The sequence below is a fragment of the Peromyscus leucopus genome, chromosome 23, assembly GCF_004664715.2.
Source record: "Peromyscus leucopus breed LL Stock chromosome 23, UCI_PerLeu_2.1, whole genome shotgun sequence".
Classification (NCBI taxonomy): Eukaryota; Metazoa; Chordata; class Mammalia; order Rodentia; family Cricetidae; genus Peromyscus; species Peromyscus leucopus.
The window spans coordinates 26,880,349-26,902,012 of NC_051082.1; the positions used below are offsets into that span (position 1 = coordinate 26,880,349).

General features: G+C 50.0%; 1 protein-coding gene across 1 annotated transcript in view; it reads right to left on the minus strand.

The window, feature by feature from the left end:
- Hip1 (huntingtin interacting protein 1) overlaps window positions 1-21,664 on the minus strand; it is a 130,099-nt gene that overhangs the window by 41,439 nt on the left and 66,996 nt on the right. The window contains 4 exon segments of the mRNA XM_028860656.2: window positions 176-256; window positions 2,821-2,877; window positions 4,115-4,257; window positions 7,014-7,077. Of these exon segments, the coding sequence (XP_028716489.1) occupies window positions 176-256; window positions 2,821-2,877; window positions 4,115-4,257; window positions 7,014-7,077 (345 nt within the window).

Below are 21,664 nucleotides of genomic sequence, written 5' to 3' on the forward strand. Positions count from 1 at the left end.
AGTTGATTTCCCCTTACAGAGTTGGACTATAGCACCCCCACTTCTTGAGGTCCCAGCCTGTTCCCTAAAGTGTAGTAAAGACCACGGAGGGTCTGGAGGGAGGACTGGGGGAGGGAGGGCTCGGAGGAGGGATGGGGTGAGGGAGCGGGAGCTGTGGAGAACGGAAGATGCTCACTTTGGTGTGGTACTCCATCCTCGTTCTCAGCAGTTTGAGGTAGATGCTGCACAGCTGTCCATACCCCTCACTCAGATGGCCCTTCGGGGAAGAAGAGAGGAAGCTGCATCAGTGCTGAGGTAGGGCTTTCCCTGAAATCTTTTCCTTGGGCTGGCTGGTTACTCTGTGGGTGAGGGCTCCCACTGCCAGGCTCAGCAACCTGAGTCAGTCCCTGGGATCCACACGATGGAAGGAGAGGACTGACTACCACAGGCGAGGGGTCGTCTGTATGAGCGTTACGTCACTCATGTGCCCACACCCATCCCAACACATAAAATATAATTTTTTTTTTCCTTTCGGAGCTGAGGACCGAACCCAGGGCCTTGCGCTTGCTAGGCAAGCGCTCTACCATTAAGCTAAACTCCCAACCCAAATAAATATAATTTTAAAAGATAGGGCAGAAAGACAGCTCAAAAGGGAAAGGAGTTTGCCACCAAGCCTGACGACCTCAGGATCCCACACAGTGGAGGAGCACCCCGATTCCTCCAGCCATGCTTGGTGACATGCATGTACCCCTCCCCTTCTCTCTCTCTCTCTCTCTCTAAAAAAATAAACAAACACTTAAAGGGTGTTCACTCCCAGCACTCCCATATGGAGGAAATCCTTGAGGATATTCAATTTGGATTTCCTCCACCCAATCAGCGCTGGGAAGGAGACCCAGACGACACTCCCCAGGGGACCTTCCCAGAATTCATAAACCTCCAGCTGAGAGCTTAATTGAGAGCGGATCTCTACAGAGGCAAACACAGGTTCTCTCCGGAGGGACCTGTCTTTATTACTGACTTCAAAGAACTGTGTTCCCAGGAAAACTGAGTAGCTCCCAAGGAGGGAAGGAAAAAAAAAAAGCACAAAAGGAAAATGTGAAGAATAGCTAAGATTCACCAGAAATGCCAGATGGCCAAACAGATCTCTAAGGATAGATGATGAGATTATAAAAAGCAATATACGGTATGGGTCTCATTAAGATAGCTCAACTGTTTGCAAGGTGAAAGATCTTGTAAAGGGGGGCTGGAGCGATAGCCTAGCAGTCAGGAGTGTGTGCTGCTCTTGGAGAGGACCTGAATTCAATTCCTCGCTCACAATCGCCCGTAACTCTAGCTACAGTGAACGTGACACCTCGTTAGGCCTACATCAGCACCCGGCGCCCACAGGACAAATAAAAATAAATTTTTTTTTGTTTTGTTTTTTGGTGTTTTGAGACAGGGTTTCTCTGTGTAACGGTCCTGGCTGTCCTGGAACCCACTCTGTAGACTAGGCTGGCCTTGAACTCACTGAGATCCGCCTGGTTCTGCCTCCCAAGTGCTGGTATTAAAGGTGTGCGCCACCACTGCCTGGCTAAATAAAACATTTTAAAAATAGCTATTGTAAAGAAAGTCAGGTGTGGCCCCGTACATTTGCAAGCCCAGCACCAGGGAGGCTGAGGCAGGAGGATCTGGAATTGAAGGCCAGCCTGTGTTACAAAGTGAGACCCAATGAATCCATAGGAAAGCATGGGATGAGATAAAAAGAATTAAAAAAAAAAAAAAAAAAAAAAGGTCTGGGGAGATGGCTCAGTTGTTAAGTAATTGTTGAGCAAGGTTGGGGGCCCGGGTTGCATCTTCCACACTCAGAGTGCATGTTTGCAAATCTTCCCCATGTTTGCATCTTCCACATGTTTGCAAACCCAGTGTTGGGGAGCAGAGGCAGGAGGATCCCCAGGGCTCACCAGACAACCGCCTTAACCTAATAGGTGAGCCACAGGTTCAGTGAGTTCCTGTCTCAAAAACACGAGGCAGACAGCTTGGTGTAGTGTGATGGCATTAGCCTTTAACCCCAGCCCTTGAGAGGCAGAGCTGAGAGGATCTCAGGGAATTCAAGGCCAGCCTGGTCTATGTGGTGAGTTCTAGGACAGCCAAGAATAGGTAGAGAGACCCTGCTTCAAAAAACAAACAAACAAAAACAAAAAAACAAAAACCAACAAGGTGGATGGCTCCTGGGGAACAACACCTGTGGATGCGCCCCACCCCCCCCCCATGTTCTCACTGCATGCCTATAATCCCAGTACTCATGAGGCTAAAGTAGGAAGATTACAAGTTCTAGGCTAGCCTGGGCTATGTACAGAGATCTCAAACAAATAATAGATCTTTATTTTTTTTAACCTTTTATTATTATGTGTATAGGTGCATATAGGTCTGTGTACTACATGCATGGATGGCAGAGGAGGTCAGAACAGGTCACTGGATCCCTGGAGTTATAGATGGTTGTGAGCCACCATGTGGATGCTGGGAATTGAACTCTGGTCCTCTGGAAGAGCAGCTAGTGTTCTTAACTGCTGAGCTATCCCTCCAGCCCCAAAACAAAGAATTAAAAGTGCAATGTAGCCAGGCGATGGTGGCGCATGCCTTTAATCCCAGCACTCAGGAGGCAGAGCCAGGCGGGTCTCTATGAGTTCGAGGCCAGCCTGGTGTACAAAGTGAGTTCCAGGAAAGGCACAAAACTATACAGAGAAACCCTGTCTTGAAAACAAACAAATAAAAAGGTGCAATGTATTGTGACCACAAAGGTCACAAGTAGAATGGCAAGTTCCTGTGAAGAGTAAGGAGTTCCGGGTGCATCTCCACACTCACCCACATCCTGCTCATGTCGCTTAATTCATTTTTGTATCTCAGAGAGTCTTTGAGCACCTAGGAAAGAAGAGAAGAACCATGAGAGGGGACACCGGTGGCCAGAGAACAGTCTACCTGGGCCTGGGTGTGGGGAAGAGACCCATCCGAAGGGATGTACCCACCTCCTATGGGAAATCAAGACAAGCAGTATGGCAGCAGCCAGCAGCCTCTTTTTTCACGTGTGTGCGTGTGTGTGTGCGCGCACGCGCGCAGGGGCCACAGCATACATGTGGAGAGCAGTGGACAACTTTCAGAAATCAGTTTCTCCTCCCACCTTGGGCTCCTAGGACTATCTTGCTGGCCTGACAGTCGCTTTTGACAGGGGACAGGAGAGATGAACGGGGCACTTCCATATTCTACATTATAAAGACACTTGTGCTGCATACCGCAGGAAGCAATCAGCGTATACACAATGTTCCTGGCCTCTGCACAGACACGGTTGGAGTGTACCACCGCCTCTGGCCCGAGTGTCTCCCGGACAGGTTGACACCAGCAGACACTAACCTAAGTATTTCGATAAACATTTGAGCCCAGACATCCACAGAACGAGAGAAGAGTGCAAGGAATGATACCGAGAGAGGTACAGATATCCGAAGTGGGATGTTTTGATCAGAAATATGGCTGATCACCTGACCAAAGGGGCGAGGTTGAACCCTGAAAAGACTGACAGCCTTTGTCTCCACCCCCTTCTCCCTATATAATTTGCTGCCTTAAGATGAGCTAGGACACAGTCTTCTCCAATTGCTGGCTCTCTGAATAAAATAGTTTTAAAGGTTCAGTTCCTGGGAGGTGGAGAGATGGCCCAGTGGTTAAGAGCACGGTCTGCTCTTCCAGAGGACTGAGTTCAATTCCCAGAACCCACATGGCAGCTCACAACTGTCTGTAACTCCAGTTCCAGGGGATCTGACACCCTCACAACAATGCATATTTAAAAAAAAAAATCTTGGCAGTTAAGGGTGTTTTGCAGCTCTTGCAGAGAGAACCCCAGTTCGTCTCCTAGCACCAACACTGGGCGGCTCACAACATCCTGTAATTCCAGCTCCAGGAGATCTGACACCCTCTTTCGGCCTCCTCAGGCACCTGGACGCGTGGCATACACTCACGTAGACACACATATATAGATAAAAAAATGTTATCTTTAAAGCTTCAATTCCCGTCTCTGCTCACTGGCGTCGATCGCCGGTAGAGTGAACGGAACTCGGGTTCACGGTCCGCGCATGCGCCGTCGGCCTCCCCTGCCGCCCCAGGGACTCACGTTTGGATGTCCGTCTCGGAGGAGCTTGTGGAAGACGTGGCAGAACTTCCAGCACAGCATGGCGTTGCTGGACAGAGGCAATCGGTTGACCACGGACCAAAACGTCTGCGCGCCTTTCTCATGGTGGGTGCCCAGGATGCACGGTGACGGGAGTCAGGGAAAAGCAAGCGCCTGGTGGGTGGTGCTGGCAAGGAGGGTGGGGCCCTGCTCACTACGGAGACCCCACAATTCCACATGCTTGCCCGAGCGGTTTGGAGGCTGGGGATACTGGAATACCTTGTTCTCTGTTTTATAAATGTTTCCTCTCAAAAGGAACCGTCTTTTTTTCTTTCTTTCTTTCTTTCTTTTTTTTTTTTTTTTGGTTTTTCAAGACAGGATTTCTCTGTAGCTTTGGTGCCAGTCCTGGATCTCGCTCTGTAGACCAGGCTGGCCTCAAACTCACAGGGATCCACCTGGCTCTGCCTCCGGAGTGCCGGGATTAAAGGTGTGCACCACCGCCGCCCAGCCGGAACTGTCTTTTTAATATGTATTATTATGTGTGTGCGCGTGTATATATGTGCGGGAACTCATATACCCAGGTACATATGTAGAAGGGGCAGCTTGTTGAAGTCAGTTCACACGGGGTCTCGAGGACTGAACTCAGGTCCTCAGGCTTGATGGCAAGCTCCTTTACAACTGCTGAGCCATCTTACTGGCCCCTCCCTGTCTTTCTGAGACTGGGTCAACATTTAAGTAGCCCAGGTTGTCCTGGAAGTAGTATGTTAGTGGAGGATGACCTTGAACTTCTGATCCTCCTATCTCCACCTCCAGACTTCTGGGGTTACAGGTGTGCAGGACCACACCTGTTTTATGTGACGCTGTGCTGGGACAGAGGGCTTGGTGCATGTCAGGCAAGCACTCTCCCAGCTGAGCCACACTCCCAGCCCCCTGCCCTTTGTTTGTGTTAATGAGATAGAGTCTCACTCTGTAGCCCAGGCTAGCCTCCAACTCCTGGCAATCACCCTGCTTCATCCTCCCAGTGGCCGAGGTTACAGGCATGTGTCACCGTGGTCCCCAGAAATGGAAGTGTGTTGAGAGGGGAAGTCCCTTCATAATCTGCACTTGTGGCTCAGGGCCAGGGGTAGTCTTGGCTGCTCTTTGGGTCAGCCAGATGTACATAGGGCTCTTGGGACCATTGCCACAATCTATTTTTTTTTTAAATAATTTATTTATTTGTATTTTTATCTACATTGATGTTTTGCCTGCATGTATGTCTGAGGGTGTCGGATTCCCCTGGAACTAGAGTTACAACAGACAACTGTGAGCTGCCATGTGGGTGCTGGGAATTGAACCCGGGTCCGTGCTCTTAACCGCTGAGCCATTTCTCCGGCCCATTGCCATGGTCCTAACACGTGGTTTCCTCTTTCACTTTTGTTTTGCCTGTGGTCCTTGTTCATGTGTCTGCCACGCCTGTGTGTGAGCATGAGTGTAGCGTGCCACGGTACATGTGAGGATGCTGAAGGACAACCTTGAAGACAGGCTTCCTTCGCCCACTGTAGATTCTGAGAACCAGACTCGGGATGCCAGCCTTGACCAGCTTTGGCCTGCTGAGCCAGCTCAGGGAGCTTTCTTACTCATTATTAAAGCTGGGCCTGGCGGCACACACCTAGAATCCCAGCGGGATCTTGAGGCAGGAGAATCCCAAGTTTGAGGCCGACTTGTAGGACGTAATGAAGCCCTGTCTCAAAACCGCCACCATCAAAACCATCAAAAAAACAAGCAGAGGCCGGAGAGACAGCTCAGCGGTTAAGAGCACCAGCTGCTGCTCTTCTAGGACTCTGGTTCGATTCCCAGCACCCACACAACAGCTCACAACTGCCTGTAACTCCAGTTCCAGGGAATCCACCGCCCTCTTCTGGCCACTGTGCACACTGCAAGCATGTGGTGCACAGACCTATAGGCAAAACACCTACACACATAATAAATAAAATAAACAAGCAAATAAGAACTTCAACTGTAGCTCAGCTGGTGAAGAATCTCCCTAGTATGCACGAAGCCCTGGGTTTCACCCCAGCACTGCATAAAAACTGAGCATGATGGTACAGGCCTGTGAGATCCCAGAACTCAGGAAGTCAGCAGTTCAAGGTTACCCTCAGCTAGACAGTGAATTTGAGGCCAGCTTGGGCTACAGGAGACCCTGTCTCAAAAATAAATCTAACCAACTCACATGAATGAAATAAATAAATAAAAAGGGAAGGACATGGCAGCTCCTAGGTGTGGTGGAGGAGAAAGTTTATTGTAGATACGTGGGAGAGCACAGCCAGAGGCAGGGACATCTGGGAATCCAGAGTGGACATGGTCAGACTGAGCCATGTGAGGAGAGGGGCGGGGAGAGGGGAGTACCAAACCAAGAGGCCAGGAGGGTGAAGAATAGATGAGCCGAAAGGCCGGGCAACCAGAATGGTCGCATTATATAGAGAAGAGCCTCTGGAGGAAGGGCAGCCCAGCCTCTGGGCTGGAGAGTTTAGGGTAGGGGGGGTGAGGTGTGCCAGCCATATATATATACCTGTAACAGGTAGGGACTGAAGGATGCTGGGAGAACCTGGCGGCCAGGTCAGCTTTGGTATGCTAATGGCCCCTCAATTAGCCATTTTCTGGGTTGAAAAACGTAATATAACTAACTAAATAAACAGAAAAGGCCTGGCTGGGTGGCCTCCTTGGCCCTTGCCAGGCTGGAGTTCCTGAGACTAGTGCTCTCTGGGTCCGCAGTTCGGCCGGAGTGGCTTCCATCTGCAGGCTCCTGTCCCTGGCAAGGGTTACTCTTCCTGCGGCCAAGCAAGAAGCCTCCTCCTGACCCCGGGTCCCACTATTTGACCCCCTTCCAGGGTCGGCCTCCCAAGGATCGCATCCAAAAGGATATTCCTGGCATGTTTTTCCTTCACGGCCACTTCCTGCGTATTAATGGCCTTATTGACGCTGACGGTCTGCAAAACAAGATGGGGGAGGGGAGGGGATGAAATAAATGAGCCTCTGAGAGCGGCTGAGACCCCTCCCAACTTCCTCCCCCCCCATGACCCTTGGGGTTTCTGACTGCCCCGAGACCATCCAGGGTCCTCTAGATCCTCCGCCGGTTACCCAGCTTGGTAGGGGGGAGGGGGCAGAGGTGGGCAGCGCTCCCAGACCAGCTGTCCCAGGCTGTCCCAAGGGAGCAGGCTTTGCTGCCTGGCATTGGCTGTACCCAGCTGCTGCACCCGCCTGCTACGCGCCGGCTTGGCACAACAGCATGGTAATTAAGGGGCCACACAAAGGAAGGCTTTTTCATCCCCAGGGAAACATTATCCCTCAGAGTACAAGAGGAAGAGATGCTGATGTCAGGAGCTGAGACCAGTCAGCCACCCCTCTGCCTCTAGTAAGCCTTCCCACCGAGGGCTGGCGAGGGGGCTCGGGGGTACAGTCGGAGTGCCATTCCCAGGACCCCCATGAAGATGGACGAGGGGATCCCAACCCACAAAAGTGTTCTCTGACCTTCACACAAGAGCTGTGGCAAGTACGTTACCCCAAAATAATAAACAAAACAAAACTTCCATGAGCTTTTCCTGGCCCTCCATCCACCCTTGGCCATTTTCCAACTGGAGGGCAAACCCCTTTTCCTGCCTTAATTACATGGAAAAACACGAAATTATTCCTTTCCTGTTGCTTTCAAATTCATGGCTCTCACGCTAATTTTAACACAGCCCATAGACACGTGAATAATGTGCACAATTGTTAAATGGTATCATTTATCTGGTAGGCTATTGTGTTGTTGATTATTTTTTTTTTTTGGTGATATATATTTTTTATTTTACAATACCATTCAATTCTACATATCAGCCATGGTTCCCTATTTCCCCCAGCCCACCTCCATTCCACCTCCTCCAGGACAAGTCCTCCCCCGAGACTGTGATCAACTTGTAGACTCAGTCAGGGGGTCAGTCCTTCTCCAGACTAAGCAAGTGTCCTGATAAGTTCCTGGTTTCAAACAGCCAATTCATGCATTGAGCACAGGATTGGTCCCACTGCCTAGATGCTCCCAAACTGATCAAGCCAATCAACTGTCTCACCTATTCAGAGGCCTGATCCAGCTGGGAGCCCTCAGCCTTTGTTCATAGTTCATGTGTTTCTATTCATTTGGCTATTTTTTTTCAATATTGATAAACTGAAATTTATTATAAGCACAGTCGTCCTAGGACTCCATGCTATTATATTATAGCCTTTATGGTTCTATGGGTTGTGGTCTGATTGTCTATTGTGTTGTTGATTATTTTTTAAAATTATGTATATGTATGTGTGTATCTGACTGTGGGTATGTGTACACACGTGAGTGCAGGTGCTGAAGAGGCCAGGGGCATTGGAGCTAGAGTTGTGAGCCGCCTGATGTGGGCACTGGGAACTGAACTCTGGTTTTCTGCAACAACAGTGTGTGCTCTTAACCCCTGAGCCACCACCCTAGCCTCTGTATTTGTTTATTTAGTGCACTGTGTGTGTGTGGGGGGGGAGATGCCTGCCTGCCAAGTTGTACACACACACACACACACACACACTCATACTCACTGTACTAAAGGTCTTAAGTCTGCCATTATTTTATATTTTTTTATTTAAGAATTTTTTTTAATGTGTATGGGTGTTTTCCCCACATGTATGTCTGTGCACCTGTGTGTGCACTGCCTGAGGAGGCCACAAGGGGGCATCAGATCCCTTGAACTGGAGTTACAGGTGGTTGTGTGTTACTATGTGGGTGCTGGGAATTGAACCCGGGTCCTCTGGCAGAGCAGCCAGTGCTCTTAACCACTGAACCACCTCTCTGTCCTCAACATAGGGTTTTCACATACCCTTTTCTCTATACTTGGTTTTCTCATTGGAAAATATTTTGACATTCTCCAAGCAGAATGCAAAACTGCTTCTTCCTTTTCTCTTGTCCCTTGGTACCTGAGGTTGAACGAGGGCCTTGCACGTGTCAGGCAGGTAGTCTACCACTGAGCCATATCCCCAGCCCTCCCTGTTTTGCTTTTAGATTTTTTGAGGCAAAGTCTTACTAAGTTGGCAGGCTTTGAATGAACTCTATACCCCAGACAGCTATTAATCCAAGACCTCCCCCCACCCTACCCCTGCCCTGCCTCAGCTTCTCATAGTAGATGGGATTACAGGCATGTACCACCAGGTCTAGCTCCACATATTCATGTTAACTGATGCTTTTAATTAATTAACTAGGGTTCTTTGAGACAAAGTTTCTCTGTGTACTCCTGGCTGTCTTGGAACTCACTCTGTAGACTAAACTGGCCACAAACTCAGAGATCTGCCTGCCTCTGCCTCCCAAGTGCTGGGATTAAAGGCGTGTGCCACCACTATCCAGCCAATGTTTTCAAGAGGTAGGTTTCCAGGAGTGAGAATACAAAGTTAAAATATTTTGTTTGGAGCTAGAGAGATGGCTTAGTGGTTAAGAGCACTTGTTCTTACAGAGAACCCAAGTTCAGTTCCCAACAACCACAACTTGTCTTACAACCATCTGTAACTCTGGTTCCAAGGGATCTGATGGCCCTTTCTGTCTCTGTGGGTACCAAGAGAACACACAATGCACAGACAAAACATCCATGCATGTAAAGATCTTTATTTACTTTTTTAAGTTTTGTTTTTCTAAATTATCCCTTTCATTATGGAAGCACTCAAACATACATAAATGCATCCTGGACTAGCCTACCTCAAACTTGGTATATAACCGAGAATGACCCTGAACTTCTGATCCTCCTGCACTGATTCTGAATGGTGTTGGGACCCCAGACTTCAAGCGTGCTAGGCAAGTACGCTACTCACTGAGCTCCACCCCAACCCATGAAAATTCCCTTTCGGAAGAAGGAGAGGATGTGGTACACAGTGCTGTATCTATAATCCTAACACTTTGGAAGCAGAGACGGGAGAATCTCTTGATTTTCAGAGCCATCCCCCGCTCCCTAGGGCACTCAAGGCCAGCCTGGGCTACCTGGGATCTTACCTCAAAACAAATAAACTAAAAAGGAGGTGTGACGGTTGGGGTTTCTTCTTCAGTTACAACCTGAGATCGGCCACTCAGCTCCCGCCAACCACTGGCCACTTCTTCCCTCGATAATGAAGCCAACACTGCCAGACTTTTTTTTACCCGTCAATCACCTCTCTGGGTGATTGTGAGAAAGACTCCCGGGTTAAAGCTAGATGCGGTCCCCACCATGTGGGAGAGGATCGTAGCTGTAAGGACAATGTCACGGATGCCGGGGACCCCCAGAAGGCAGGGCAGGGGCTTGCTGCAAATGAGCTGATTTCCTTTAGTGTTGCACACGGCCTCCATTCCTAGACTCCAGCACAACGGAGAAAGACCTGGTCTGGCGCTGAGTTTGGGGAGGAAGCCAGGTTCTGTTGTTTTTCTTATTCCTGCGACAAAATACCTAACACAAGCGACATGAGGGAGACAAGGTGGATTATGGCTCACAGTCTGAGGGTGCCGTCCATCATGGCGGGGAAGACTAGGCAGCAGGAGCGTGAGGTGGCTGGTCACGTGGCATCCACAGTCAGGAAGCAGAGAGAGATGGACGCTGGTGTTCAGATCACCCCGCCAATCCCACCCCCAGACAGGGTTTCTCTGTGTAGCCCTTGGCTGTCCTGGAACTCGCTCTGTAGACCAGGCTGGCCTCGAACTCAGAGCTCCACCTGCCTCTGTCTCCCGAGTGCTGGGGTTAAAGGTGTGTGCTGCCACCCCCGTCCTCCAGTACCCCCAGGGCAGCTCACTACTTTTTATTCAGGCCAATAGGATGGTGCCACCCACATCTAGAGTGGGGTTTCCCATCTAAATTAACTCATCCAGAAACTCCCTCATAGACGGGTGCAAGGCCTTGTCTGGAGTGATTCTAAGTCCTGCCAAGTTGACAACAGATATTTACTGCCGAGCCAGCGAGATGGATCAGTGGGTTAAATGTGCATGCCACCAAGCCCCCCCCCACTTCCGACCTGCACAGCAGGAGAGAAATGACTCCCTAACTGTTCTCCGACCTTCACACACGTGCACAGACTTCACTCCCATCATGCACACACAATAACTAAATGTGAAAAATATTAACCATCCTAAGTCACTTGGGGCACAGATAGCCGCCCCCCCCCACACCTAGCTGTTACCCCCCATCCTCTCCCGTAGCTGGTGGTGCTCACAAGAACTCATTCAGTGTTGCGGATGTACCTGACGGACTTCCAGCCATATTCACCAGTGGTGGAGGTGCTGATGAACCGGAGGCCACACCATGGCTCTTGGCTGTAGCTCGGATTCTGTAGCTAACACAGCCTCTCAGGACTCTGAGGCACAAGGCAGGTCTGAGCTTTAACATTCTTGAACTTGGGGTTTTGTTGAGACAGAGTGTCCTTTATTCCAAGCTGGCCTTGAATTCACTAAGTAGCGGCGAATGACCTTGAACTTCTGATTTTTCTGCCTCCGCTGCCTGAGTGCTGGGACTACAAGTGTGCTCCGCTGTGCCCTGTTTAATTTGTGCTAGGGATGGAACCCAAGGCCTCACACATACTAGGCAATGATCCACCACCCTTCCCCACCTCACCACCCTCTGCCACTGCAGTTTTGAGACAGGATCCCACTAGTCCAGGCTAGCCCTGAACTCACAATCCTCCAACTCAAGTCTTCTCAGAATTAGATTCTGCCACTGTGTCTGGCTCACACTGGGCCCTTTAAAGCAAGCAAGCTGTGACCAGGCTTGGAGGTACTGGCCTAGAATCCCAGCTACTGGAGGAAGTTGAAACAGGACGCTCCTACGTTCTAGGTCCACCTGGGCTACAGAGTGAGTTCAAGGCCATGCCAGGCAATACTAACACCCTGTCTCAAAAGAAGGGGGTGGGGGTAGGTCTGGGTCACCCAGAGGCCTCAGGATGTCCATCACCTTGATGTTTCTGGGGCAGATGTTCCCGTCAGGACCAGTTTGCCCAGATGACACCCTCACGCCCCATCCTACACCACACGTACTTTTATATCTATCTATATTGCTAAGACTACATTTTGGGGCGGGTGAGGCGGCTCAGGAGGAAAAGGAGCTTGTCGCTAAACCTGGCAACCTGGGTGCAATCCTCAGAACCCACACGGTGGACTCCTGCATATTGTCCTGTGAACTCCACATGCACGCCTTGGCATGCACATGCATCCACCTCTCATAAATACATAAATGTCACTTTAAAAATCCTAACAGCTACTTTTTTTTTTACCATTTTCTGTACTTGTTAAGCTACAGCCCAACAATTACAAAAACCCTGGCCCTTCTGTTTTAAAGACATGGCCTTACGTAGCCCAGGCTACACTAGGATGTACTATGTCATCCAGGTTAGCCTCTTACACGAACCTCCCAAGGGCCAGGGGCATAAATGTATGCACACCACCACACTCAAGTAAAAAAAACATTGTATGTACTTAGCAAATAGCCTTTCTCCTCTAAAGACCAAAGTCCAAGAGGCTGAGGAAGACATCTCAGTCAGTTCAGTGCCTGCCATGCAAGCATGAACCCCGAATTCAAACCCCAGCACCCACATAAAATTCAGGTGTGGTGCACATCTCATAACTCCATTATCCCATCTGGGGAGTGTGACGTCGAGGCAGAGAAGACCCCTAAAGCTGACTGGTCAGACAAGTCCGGGTTCAGGGAAAGACAAAGTCTGGAAAAAAAATAAAATGGAGAAGAGCAACCAAGGGAGGCACTTGAAGTTGACCTCTGGTTTCCACGTGCACACACCATTACAAACATGTCCATACATCACTCACACACACACACACACACACACACACACACACACACACAGAAGCTCAGGCTTCTCTTTCTATATGGCCTTACACTTTAGGGCAGGACAGGCTGAGATCCCCAAGCCTCAATGCCTCCTGCTCCCCGACACCACTCAGTTGCTGCCCAGACTCAGAGAAATCATTTGGTCCGGATGGATCTGGTTCTGCGGGCGGGCAGGCGGGCGGGCGCCAGCGCGAGCAGAGGGAGGGGGTGCCTTCGAGGCAGAGGGTGGAAGTGGAGGGCGCTGTGTCTCACCTCTGGAGGGGGTTCTTGGTTCGAGAACATCCTTTGAGAACACCCTGTTCTCTTTATTCCGCTGGAGTCACACGGGACCTAAGGCCAGCAGCCGCTCTCCTGAAAGAGCAGCATTGTACAACTTCCTGGCCCAGCTGGCCCCAGTGTCCCCAGCTGGTCCCCGAGAGCCAATTATCAGCAGGCAGTGCAAGAGGGGAGGAGGTTTTTCTCCCGACTTCTCTTCCTCCCTCTCTAGTCCTCTCTATTTACAGGCTCCCCTCCGGGCAGACCAGCCTGGATGTGGCCAATGGGAAGCTTTTGGGTCTTGCTGCTGGAGCGGGCAGTGGAGCCCGTGCTGGCTTGTGGGGCTGACGGGGCATTGTCCTGTCACGCACACAGCTCCGGCTGCAGCCCAGCCTTTGGGTTACCAAGGCCAGGCTGGCTTGCAAAGGTTAGCAGGAGTAGGCAGAGAGGATGTGTCCTGGGTTGGGATGCAGCCCTGGGACAAGGGGCCGGAGGAGGACCAGCTGCTGGGCCAGAAAGAATACCCAAGAAAGGGGCAGGGAAGAGCAGGAACAGAAAGCAAAATAGAAGAAATGCAAAAAGCAAGATCTGGCATTGTAGGTCAGTGGTAGAGCCCCTGCCTAGAATCCCCCAGTGAGGGGCGGGGGTGTGGCTCAGTGGAAGAGCCCCTGCCTAGAACTCCCCCAGTGAGGGGCTGGGGTGTGGCTCAGTGGTAGAGCCCCTGCCTAGAATCCCCAGTGAGGGGCTGGGGTGTGGCTCAGTGGTAGAGCACCTGCCTAAAATCCCCCAGTAAGGGGCTGGGGTCATAACCCAGTAATAGAGTACTTCCCTAGAATCACCTGGTAGGGGGTTGGAGGTGGCACAGTGCCTGTTTTGCATACAGGAGATCCCTCAGTTCAATTCTTATATCAAAAATAAAGAGGGATTGGAGAGATGGCTCAGTGGTCATAAGCCTGGCTGCTCTTCCAGAGGACTCCCAGCACCCACATGGTGGCTCACAACTGTCCAAAACTCCAGTTCCAGGGGATCTGGTGCCCTCTTCTGGTCTCTGTAGGCACCAGGCACACACATGGTGCACAGATATACATCCATACACATAAAAGAAACGAGAAAGAAAGAGAAAACTCATTCGCGACTTTAAATTTTGTTTGTTTGTTTCCTTTCCCTTTCTTCCTTTTTCTTTTTTCCTCTTCCCTTCCTGCTCTTCTGTTTCTCATGCTTGCTTCTTTGTAACAGGAAATACTCAGGAAATCCCAAGCAGGGCAAAACAGGAGTCCAGCTTGAGATGAACAGGAAGTCAGGGCGCACCAGTGGTGACGCCACGTCGTACGCAGGATGCCGCACAATCCTGTGGGGTGGTACCCTGTACATTCCGGGCGGGCCTCCCCTACTGCAGTAACATAATCTAGACACTCTCCCACAGACAGAGGAAGCTCACCTTCTGGGTGATTCTAGGTCCTGCCGACAGGAGCAGCCACCGTCTGTCTGGAAGAGGTACTGCGGTTTCTCCATCTTCTTTACACTCACTACCCTGCAAAAGCCCTCCTGCTGGTGGGCCCAGCACAGTCTGCTGGGTTAGGGAAAAGGTCCCCCGCAGGGCTCATGTGTGTAAGCACTTGCTGTCTAGGTGGGAGCCTCACTTCGGCCCCATCCCTCTCTCCAGACCCCACCTCTCAGAAAGCCAGCCAGGTGGCAGCTTCTCCCCGAGAGATGCCTGAGACCACACCTACAGGGCATTTAAGATCCGGCCCATCGACCTGTCACGTGGTTTCTCCTTTTCCCCTGGGAACACCCTGGAATGCTTTGCTCAGATTAAAACTGACTTATTAATCTGGCCTGATATGACTTGTTGCAATGCCGGAGTTACCCACTACCAGGGGATGTTTTACTTATCATCTGTCCCCAGCTGGCAGCACTGTTTGGGAAGGTCGTGGAACCCTTAGGAGGCGGAGTCTCTCTGGAGGAAGAGGGTCAGTGGGGGCGGGCCTTGAGCCCTTATAGCTCTGGCCCACTTCCTGTTCACACTTTTGCTTTCTGACTGTGGATGCAATGTGAGCAGCCAGTATTCTGCTCCCATCCAGCCTTCCCCGCCTGCTGCCCTGGTGTTTCCATAGTGATGGAATGTGAGAGAATAAATCCTTTCTCCTTTAAGTTGCTTTTGTTAAGGGTACTTTTTTTTTTAAACAGCAACGTAAAAAAGAACCAATAGAGATGCGAAACAGCCTCCTTCCCCCAAGCTAATCTGTTTGAACACTGGTCCCTGGCTAATGTGGCTCTCCTGGGTGGTTATAGAAACACTGGTCTTCCTGGAGGAAGTGGGTATTGGAGGTCAGACCTGAGGTTATGGCCGGGCCCTGATTTCGATCGAAACTTTCTGCTTCCTGGTAAACAGTGGGAAGAGTCCAGACCACAAGTTCCTGCCCCTGTGAACTCAGCCATGACTTCCCCATGAAGGTAGTAGACTGTGTCTTCTCACACCGTGAGCCTAAACAAAGCGGTTCTACCCTTAGGTTACCTGTCAGGGATTTGGTGATAGTGACGGACGGGTAAGGCACAGCCCAGATTAAGATTTCCATACTGTTGGCGGCATCCCTCGCCAGGGCTTCTGAGGAGAATGTTCTAGATGCACAGGGCTGGGCTGTGTCTGCCCTCAAACCACTACGTTACCCAACGACTCTCTTCCCTCTTCATACCTTCTGACACACCCCGTTTCCACAGCTGTGGGTGCTCGGCCTCTCTCTCTCTCCTGGTAAGGACCCACAGCAGCAGCTTCATGCCAGCAACAACCACACAAAACCAAGCGGGTAAGAGGGCTGAGCTGGGTGGTACAGGAAGCTCTCGGGACCCAGCTGCATCGCTCATGGAGCTGATTCATCGGTGACCCGTCTGTCCCATGACTGAGGCAGGAAGTACTTGCTGCAAGCCCAGCAATGTCAAGGCCCCTGCTTCTCCCTCCCCAGACATCCTCTGCCTCCCTAACTCTTACTCTGATTCCACAACACGCACCCTACCTCACACCCATATTACTGTAGAATCTGAATCTACCTCTGCCCACACAGCGTCCCTTCTCAATGAAGTAGCCAGAATCAAGTTTCTAAGGCTGGGGTGTGTATGGCTCAGTGGTAGAGCCCCTGCCTAGAATCCCCCAGTGAGGGGCTGGGGTGTGGCTCAGTGGTAGAGCCCCTGCCTAGAATCCCCAGTGAGGGGCTGGGGTGTGGCTCAGTGGTAGAGCCCCTGCCTAGAATCCTCCAGTGAGGGGCTGGTGTGTGGCTCAGTGGTAGAGCCCCTGCCTAGAATCCTCCAGTGAGGGGCTGGGGTGTGTTATGGGCCAGGCCTAGGGTTCCAACCTCACTCAGCACAACATAAAAAAAAGGAGAGTTCAGCTCTTCTACTAGCAGATGTTCAGCCATTTTTGTTCCAGTCAGAGCCAAAAGGACAAAGTCTGTCAGAGAACCAAGAACAAGAACTTAACTGACCTACCCCAGTGTGATGCAAACAGGGGCTGCATTCACAACAGGCAGCCTCTCCTTAGGAAGTCAGAATAAAACCCCTTGCGGGAGAGGCCAGCTGATCTGGCTGCCCATTGGAGGTGTGGGCAGGACAGATGGCATGCTGGGAGGGGACAGTCCAGAGCCCTAAACTCCAGCTCCTCCTGCCCCACAGACCATCAACCAATCCTGTCACGGTCTGTGGTCACATCCACACCAGCCACAAAGCAGACAGACACTCTCGGGGTCTCAGTGGTTTTTAAAGCACAAGGCGGAACATCTGTTACGACTTCAATTGAAGTGTCCCCCACAGGCCTGTTCCCCAGCTGAAGACGCTATTTGGGGAGACTGTTTTGGGGTCCAGCTGAGGGGAGCAGGTCTTAGGGGCAGCAAGGCTTTGAGGTTGTAGCCAGGTCCCTGGTTACAGCCTGCCTCTCTTCTCTGTCAGCCATGATGGACCGAAACCCTTGGAGACCGTGACTCAGAACCTACTCTTTCCCCCGGAAGTTGTGCGGTGTTTTGGTCACAGTGAGGCAAAAATAACTAATGGTTGGTTGTCACTTGGGCTGCTAGTCCCAAAGCTGGCTACAGTGGCTATCCCCTGGAACTTAATGCGGCTCCCCCCCCCCCAAATTCATCTGGCCTGAGGAGGGAACACTGTACACGTCATACCTTCTTTTACATTCACCTTCTCATCTTGACTCAGGGTCTTGCTGTGTAGCCCAGGCTAGCCCGGAATCTACTATGTAACCAAGGATGACCTTGAACCCCCGATCCTCCAAATGCCTCCACCTCCCGAGTACTGGGATGATAAACAGATGTGTACCATGTTTAGATCAAGCCCAGAGCTATGCATGCTGGGCAAGCGCTCTACCAACTGAACCACACCCCCAGCCCCACAGTCTGGAACTCTTTTTTGGGGGGAGTGGGGGTTATCAAGGCAAGGTTTCTCTATATAACAGTCCTGGCTGTTCTGGAACTCACTCTGTAGCCCAGGCTGGCCTCGAACTCACAGAGATCTGCCTACCTCTGCCTCCCGAGTGCTGGGATTAAAGGTGTGTCTGGCTAGTCTGGAACTCTTGATTCTCCTGCCTCAGACCTCTAGACTAGCTGGGGTTACAGGCAGGTACCACCATGTTGGATCCGAAGAAGAATGTTCCATACACGAGGAAAGAAGTCAGCAAAAAGAATGACATGAAGTAAGAGGAAGAGTTTGGACAAAGAGAGAGAAATATAGACAGCGGCCACGTGGAGAACAGAGGTTCCCTCGACCCCACCATCATACCTTGATTTTTTTTTTTTTTTAATGAATCTACCTTTTCTTCATGGAACACAGGAATTGACGCTGAGTGCAAATTAAGAGATTAATGATTCACTTTACAAAAGAAACTGGCACCACATGCCTTTAAATAGCAGTCTCCGTTAGTATATTTAAAATTGGGTTGCGTTTACAGAAGTGCGATTTACACAAAACCACATCTGTTACAGAAAGCTCAGAAGATGAGCTCCTCTCTCTCGGTGCCTCTCACTATGGAGCCCGCCCAGCAGACGCTCACCTGCCTTCCCAGAGCTACTCAACACCACCCTCGCCCAATACTAAGATTAACCCCAATCTTGGCTAAGTCCTTAAGGGCCACTCTGGGTAGCCTTTGGCTGTCCTGGAACTCACTATGTAGACCAGGCTGGCCTTGAACTCACAGAGATCCACCTGCCTCTTCCTACACATTTCTTTAGCATGTGCCTATATTTGCTTTTTTTGAGATACAATCATGAAACAGAACACGCTGGCTTGAACTTACTATGTAGCCCAGGCTATCCCTGAATTTAGGATGATTCCTCCTGCTTCAGTCCACTGAGTGCTGGGATGACAGGCATGTGTCACCATACCTGACTAAAGGTTTTGAACACAGGGGTGACACAACTGGACTTGCTTTTCCTTAATTTGTTTTGAAACATGATCTCACATAGCCCAGGCTGGCCTTGAATTCACAAAGTAGTTCAGGCTGGCCTTGAATTCCTGATCCTCCTGGATCCACCTCCAGAGCACTGGGGTTCCAGGCATGCATCACTACGCCTGGTTTTACGCAGTGCTGGGAACGAACCCAGGACTTCACACACGCCAGGCAAACATTCTATTAACTGAGCCCACACCCAACCTTGGTGTAAGTTTTTTTTTTCCTTTTTGAGACAGGGTCTCACTATGTAGCTCTGGTTGTTCTCGAATTCACTCTGTAGATCATGGTGGCCTCGAACTCAGAGACACACACCTCCCCGTACACCTGCGCCTCTCTGCCTCAGGAGTCCTGGGATCGAAGGCAACCTATGGCGCTATGCTGAGACCAGACTACAGGGACAAGCGGGGACCTCAGACCAAAATGATGGCAGTTTAGCTGAGGGTGGCAGGAGGGGAAGAGACAGGCTGGTGCTGGGGCTCATCGTTTATTCCTTCACCTACTTTTTCTTTTCAGTGCTCGGGGCTGAGTCCGGGGATTGTTCGAACGCTACTGGAATCTTCTTTTGCACCTGTGTGCACTCTCTTCAGTGCTGGTGAGTCCATGGCTTTTTTTTTATCCTAGGCCTGGGAGGACCAAACTGATTCTCAAATGCTTGCTCAAGCAAGCGTTTTATCTGATGAGCTGCCTCTCTGTTCTAGAATTTTTTGTTTTGTTGTTGTTGTTGTTTGTTTTTTGCTCAGAAGCGACTATGAGTTTCTCTGTGTAGTTTTGGTGCCTGTCCTGGATCTCACTCTGTAGACCAGGTTGGCCTCAGACTCACTGAGATCCACCTGGCTCTGCTGGGATTAAAGGCATGCACCACCACTGCCCAGCCTAGAATTTATTTTTAAGGTAGAACTGACATGGGATTTGCTGACAGGCTATTTCATAGATGCTGGCTGAGAGTGAGGGAGGAGTCAAAGACAACACCATGTGAGGTGGTTTGTAATTGGTCCCCATAATCTCACAGGGGCTGGCACCATTAGAAAGTGTGGCTTTGTTGGAGTGGGTATGGCCTTGTTGGAGGAAGTGTGTCACTGTGGGGGCGGGTTTTGAGATTTCCTATGCTCAGGATACCACCAATGTCTCAGTCAACTTCCTGTTGCCTGCAAGATATAGGACTCTCAGCTATTTTTCCAGTACTACATCTGCCTGCACGTCTGCTCCCTGTCATGATGATAATGGACTTTACAGCTATAAGTGAGCCACCCTAATTAAATGTTTTCTTTATAAAAGTTGCGTGGGGCTGGAGAGATGGTGCAGCAGTTAAGAGCACTGGCTGTTCTTCCAGAGGGCCCAGGTTCAATTCCAAGCACCCACATGGCAGCTCATAACTGTCTCTAACTCCAGTTCCAAGGGATCTGACACCTTCATACCACCAACACATATAAAATAAAGTTAAATAAATTATTTAAAAAACAAAAGTTGCTGTGGTCATGGTGTCCCTTCACAGCAATAAAAACCCTAAGATACCATGAATATCTTCTGCTGGAAACAGGGACCATGTTTACTCCTAACAAGGTAGCACTCAAGAGTCTGTGGCAGGAGAATCTCAAGTTAAACGCCAAACTAAGCTATACAGAGACTTTGGAGTCAGTCTGTGCAACATAGTGGTACCCATCCTCAAAATGATAAATAATAAACAAGGTTGAAAGAATGATGGGAAAAGTGTGTCTGAGGACATAGGAGCTGGTTTTCAGGTATGTTAAATAAAAGCAACCTACCAGATAATCCACACAGCACTATAAATGAGCAAACTAGACAAGCATTCTACCAACCGACCTACATTCCTAGCCCAGGGTTTCTTTGTTACAAATGGAGACATGAGCAAGTGGGATGTGCCACATATGGATTTAGAAGAGTTCCAGCAGGGCTGGGGATATGGATCAGCAGTAGAGAGAGCACCTGCCTAGAATCCCCCAGTGAGGGGTGAGGGGTGTGGCTCAGGTGTCAAGTTGACAAGGAGTCAATTGCCCATTTTTTTTTTTGCGGGGGGGGGGGGGGAGGGTCAGCTCAATACAAGCTAAAGTTATCTGAGAAGAGAGAATTGCAATTGAGAAAATACATCCATAAGACTGACTTACTGTAGGCAAGCCTGTGGGGCAGCTTCTTAGTGATAATGTGGGTGGTCCTGGGTGTATAAGGAAGCAGACTAAGGCTGGCGGCGGCAGCAACAGTGGATCTCTGTGAGTTCGAGGTCAACCTGGTCTATGGAGCGAGATCTAGGACAGGCACCAAAACTACACAGAGAAACCCTGTCTCAAAAACCAAAAATTAAATTAAATTAAATTAGAAAGAAGAAGAAGAAGAAGAAGAAGAAGAAGAAGAAGAAGAAGAAGAAGAAGAAGAAGAAGAAGAAGAAGAAGAAGAAGAAGAAAGCAGGCTGAGCAAGCCGTGAGGAGCAAGCCAGGAAGCAGCATTCTTCCATGGTTTCCACTTCAGTTCTGCCTTGAGTTTTTGCCCTGACTTCCTTCAGTGATGGAATGTGACCAGAAAGTTATAAGATGAAATAAACCCTTTCCTCCCCAAGTTGTTTATGGTCATAGCATTTTATTACAGTAATAAAAAACTGTATAAAGACACCTAGAATCTTCAAGTGAGGGGCTGGACACCATTGCTACCAAAAAGAAAAAAAAAATAGAGTTGGATGTGGTACACATATTTATTTAATTCCAGCATTGGAAAGAAGGAGGCAGAGGCGGGTTCCCTGTGGGTTCCAGGCCAGCCAGGGCTATGTGGTGAGACCCTCTTGGGGTGGTGGGTGTTGGTAGGTTCCAAGTTAGATGTATAAATATGGTCCACATCAACACAGAGTTTAATAAGGAATCAATCAGCTTTCCAAAGACTAGAAATACACGAAAAGTCTGGGGACAAACCGAGGTCACCCAAATGTTCAAAAAGGAGACACAGAAGCCAATGATGAGAAAAGGGGGAAGAGACAGCTCACAGGAAAGAGTCTTTCACAGAGGATCAGTGTGTGAGACGTGGCAGACAAGTCAT